Here is a 5,000-nt window from a genome sequence, read left to right as displayed (position 1 = left end):
CTACCACTCGGTGGTGACTTAATGTGGGTCTATGTAAGCAGATGCCAGCGCAAGCAATCTGATGCAGAGTCAGGAGGCGGTTTGGTACAAGAGAACCTTAGAGGCCACAGCCTCGGCCGTCTAACGGATCTGTGTGTCTGGAGGCACATTTGGTTTCTGAGGTTCAAGCGGAGCTGTTGCCTCTGCTCCCAAGTTCCCGTGTCTGGAGGCGTTTTTGGTATGGTAGCAAACCTGTAGGTTGGGGCCTCTACCTTTCAGGATGCCAGGACTACAAAATGTGTGTCTTGGGACACATTTAGCTTAAGATTCCAGAAGTGGATCTGTGCTGTGCTGGGTCTGCTGCAAGCACACTAGAACCAGCTCGCAACAGTTGAGGTGAACAAATTGGTGACCAAGACCATCATCGGTTTCTCACCGAGTGATGGGTGTGGGCGGAGAAAGTCTCCCAGACTGAGAGCATTCTCCCTTCTGTAGCGGATGAGACTAGACATCTCTTCCTTGAGAGTGTCACAACCTTCAAACACGTGTGTGAGGTGTCCAGTCTTGCCACACTGACAGACTACCTTGTCCCAGTAGATGCGGCTGCTGACCGTGCGCAAGCGACGCAACAGGCTCATGGGTCTCGGGGGGAGTGGGAGGTGGTGCCCTTTCCTATTGTAGGGGAGGTGTATCCATCCTCTCTCTTCACATGTTTGTGACAGTGTCTGCTCTCTTTCCTCTCTTTTTAGCTTGGCTAGCAGCAGTTTGGCTTCCTGGCAGGAGAGCCGAATGTCTGTCACTGGCATGGTTGACATAGCCGCTGCTTTTGCTGCTCTGTCCGCCATTTCATTTCCCCGGATTCCTGTGTGGGATGGCAGCCACATGAGGGAAAAGTCTGTTCCTTTTGTCATAATTTGGTGGGCTAAGAAATGAATTTCAGTTTGCATCTCTCCTCTGTTCTTGGTGCCATGTGCAAGTGCTTGCAACGAGGATTTTGAGTCCGTAAGGATGACCACCCCCAGGGGTGGGGTTGGCAGATCGTTTATCAGTGTGCAGGCCATGTAGATAGCAAATAACTCTGCAGAGAAGATGCTGATCCCCTTGTTTAGCTTGTATTTTCGTGTTATATCAAGTCCAGGAATCGACAAGGCACACCCAGCCTCCCCTGACTGCAGGATCGAACCATCTGTGAAGACCTGTAGGTGGCTTTTAAATCGTTGATCGATCTTTTCTTTTGCAACTGTGGATAGCAGCAATGGGTCTTCTGCCTTTTTGAGGCCGTCTCCATAGTCTATGATCAGATTTGGGGCTTCAAGCAGCCATGGAGGGTAAGGAAGAGTACCACCTGTGACCAGCTTTTCCTTGGACAGGCCACTCTGTTCCCATATGCCCTTCACATGGTTGTATATTGGGAGCACTGTTTGGTATGTATGAGTCTTGGATTCAAGAGCTTTGTATTGCATGTGGTCGGTATCTCCCATGTCTGGGGTAAATATTTCCACTGCCGTGTTTGGGACACAGTGTATTCTGACAGCCAGCTGTGCACATCTGAGGTGGCATTCCTCTTTCAGTGGCAGCCATCCCACTTCCTGGTAAAGTAGGGTGGAGACTGCCGATCTGGGGACCCCCAGCGCCACTTTGAGAGCGGCTCTTTCTACTCTTTCAAGCTTTACCCACTGACTGTCAGGAGCTGCAAAGAAAGCCTCTTGGCCATAGCTGAGGCGCGACCGAACAAGGGCACGGACAAGATGGATCAATGGACATGAAGCCTGTGCTGCGACTTCTGTCTTGTGTGTGGCGCACGTTAAATGTCAAAGCAGCACCGCCCCGATATGGCCCTTCGTGGTCGGCTGGGCGTTAAGCAAACAAACAAACAAACAAACAAAAATTGACAAAACAATACAAATGAAACACGTTCATTGTCCGTTTCCCTTTGGGTTTTGTTTGTTTGTTAGTCCTGAAAAATATGTATTGTTTTGTCAATAACAAACGTTCCAACAACCTACCTTCTCTTGTTTTGGATTCTGAATTTTGGAACGTTGGTAGTCTCTTTGATTTTGGATTTGTTTTATAAAAGCAGCGTTTACTCAGGATTTGCCGATCGGTGATTTGAGCTCAAACAGGACACCAACACTTCTTCGTAATCCTTTGCGCCCCATCCATTTTACTTCTAGAGTTCTATGAGTCTTTTGTACCACTGCCACACCCGTAGAGTCTTAGTTTCGGGTTTCAACTGCTTCTATGATTTGAACCAGTAGAAAATTGACTTGCTTTTCTAAATGTTACATTTTTATTGTATAACACAGTTATTTCCAATATCGTTCATTCAGGCAGTAAGTAGTACCTGTGTCCGTCCCGTTTGTAGTATCATTTGTACCATCTGCGGTTGCGTTTGTCGTACCGGTATCGGTACCATTGAGCGTACCGGTATCGGTACCATTAAGCGAGCCAGTATCGGTGTCATTAGCCGAGCCAGTATCGGTATTGTTGGCAGTATTATCAACCTCAGGTTCTCCTGAACACTTGGTCTGCGAGAAGAAGAAAAAGCAACGTTATGAAAGTATTAAACACTTCATGGTAATATACTGACGCACACAACGACAGACACGCAGGTGGGCATGTGTGCCGGTGTCACGAACTGAAAACTCTGCTGAACAATCCCTCTCAATACGGTCAATGCGCATGCACCAATCTTGGATTTTAAAAAATGCGACCCTTTGACCAAACGAACCATGGGTTATGGTTAGGGTTGGGGTTAGGGTTAGGATTAGGGTTAGGGTTAGGGTTAGGGTTAGGGTTAGGGTTAGGTTGTTTACGATATGATTAATCTCCCCATGTTAGCGCATGCGCATTGACCGCATCTGAGTTTACCGGACAGAACGACATATATAATTATACACAAAGGCTAGGAGAAAAGCTTATGTTAACTGACAGACAGAGTAATCGACCATTTCCCCCTCCTTTTCCCGTCGCCCCCTACTCCATACCCTTAGATTATACCCCCACGCCACCCCCCACCCCCACCCCCCACGCAAGTGGTTTGGGAGTACTGACGGGAACATTTTGCATTTTAAGCATTTTGAAGGGCACAAGGAGGCTCTTTTCTTACACAATTAGAAAAGGACTTCGTCGTATTTACGACGAAAGGTGTATAATTCCCAGGCCTGTGGCATCCAATTTTCAAAAGCCTCTTTCTCTCTCCACTCCTTTCCATAGCCGCCCATCCTCACCCCCCCCCCCCCCTGTCGTCGCCCCCCACCACCCTACTCCCACTCTCGCCGACCCCCGTCAAGCATTCCGATTAGACGATGTTCGGAAATAACTGTGTCGGGTTCGTGTGGGTTGCGAAGGAGGGAATACTCTTTGAAACCTTGAGGCACGCTTACCCGTGTGACAGTATAGACAAGGAACTTAGTCGATAAATATCGACAGGGGGCCGACTAATGGTTTAAATGTGAAATGCGTGTATAATAATGGGTGTGGGTCTGAAATAAAGTTAGGTAGTAGTTAACATTTGTTTTGAATAATTATTGGTATTTTGACAATGTGGGTAGCATGGAAATGTAAGCACTTGAATGTAAGTCTTAGGTACCATTGTACCCAGGAAGAGAGACGAGAGATAGGAGTAGGTTGCAATAGCTTGTGTGGTCTTTGAGTTTTGTTTTTGGAAAGACATTGTTAAAGAAAAAGAAGACAAGTACAGTAATGCAATATTTATTGTGAAAACCAACGATTGTACAAAGAACATGTGAGGCAACATTATGTCTATGATGGTGTGAAGAAAATTAGTTATGATTTATACTATTATTATTTAGACTTGAGACTGAATAGCAAAAGGCGAAGTGTATGTTTTGTGGTGTGAATTAAAACAAAATGAAAAGTGTAAATATCTGGGAAATTGTGGTTAAAAGACTTCGTTATTTCTTGATTGTTATTTACTATCATATTGAAGTGAATAGCAAAACGCTGTATTTGAAAACAGCATGGGATTTATATATATATTTTTTGGTATCAGGTAATGCCCTAGTTTTTACAAATTGTAGCAAAGTCGATTAACTTTACTATGTTCGATGTTTGCTTGCAAATTACAACACAAACGCGAAAAACTTAACTATTTGTAGAGTTCTAATGCATTGCAGACAAAGCAACTGCAAGAAAGTCAGGTTTTAGCAGTGTGAAAATCCGCTGAAAACGTAGACATGGCTTCGTCCGGCCATACATGTAGGCTCTTATGACACTGACCCTGAGCTGACCCTGAGGCACTGAAAAGGTTTTCACGGAAAAATTCTCTCGAAGAACCAAATGGGTTCGGTGCATTTGTCAGTCTGTTACATGTTGAAGGGCCCCATACTGGTTGAAAGAGATAAGGTACTGTCGTGTTTTTTCCCAAACCTAGTGCACTACCGTTCTCACGAGATAAGTTACTTCTGTTTTGTTCCGGTTTTTTTCCCAATTGACACCATGTATGAGAGATGAAACAGAAAAGCCTGTTGTGAAAATGCAAAAATTTGGAGGAAAAAACGAAACGAAACAAAACAAAAGTAACTGTTCTCATGACAACGGCAAACAACGACACATGTTCACCGCCCTCAGCTAATTCAAGAAATCACCCCCCCTCCTGCTAGGTACACGTGCACTCAAGTTAACCTCTGCTTTGAGACACATGTTCACCGCCCTCAGCTAATTCAAGAAATCACCCCCCTCCTGCTAGGTACACGTGCACTCAAGTTAACCTCTGCTTTGACCTGTGTGCCAAGAGTCAGATAAGAGAGAGAGAAAGCGAGAGCGAGAGAAAGAGAGAGAGAGAGAGAGAGAGAGAGAGAGACACACACACACACACACACACACACACATAGACAGAGACAGACATAGAAAGACAGAAGCGGAGAGACTCAGAGGGAGACACAGACAAAGACATACACACAGACAGAGAGAGAGAAAAAAATATATAACTGATCTCGTGAGAACGGTTGAGGCCTTGCAAGGTTTAGACGGCAACAACAATTATTGTAGTTCTCTAA

General features: G+C 45.4%; 1 protein-coding gene across 1 annotated transcript in view; it reads right to left on the bottom strand.

Annotated features, from left to right (window-relative positions):
* The window catches only part of LOC138947221 (EGF-like domain-containing protein 2), a gene marked incomplete in the record, with an annotated part of 50,134 nt that overhangs the window by 4,712 nt on the left and 40,422 nt on the right, over positions 1-5,000 (bottom strand). The window contains 1 exon segment of the mRNA XM_070318658.1: positions 2,324-2,507. Within this exon segment, the coding sequence (XP_070174759.1) occupies positions 2,324-2,507 (184 nt within the window).

This window comes from Littorina saxatilis, linkage group LG14, assembly GCF_037325665.1.
Source record: "Littorina saxatilis isolate snail1 linkage group LG14, US_GU_Lsax_2.0, whole genome shotgun sequence".
NCBI classification, from domain to species: Eukaryota; Metazoa; Mollusca; class Gastropoda; order Littorinimorpha; family Littorinidae; genus Littorina; species Littorina saxatilis.
Note: the sequence above shows the minus strand (reverse complement) of the source record. Positions and strands in the feature narration are given on the sequence as shown.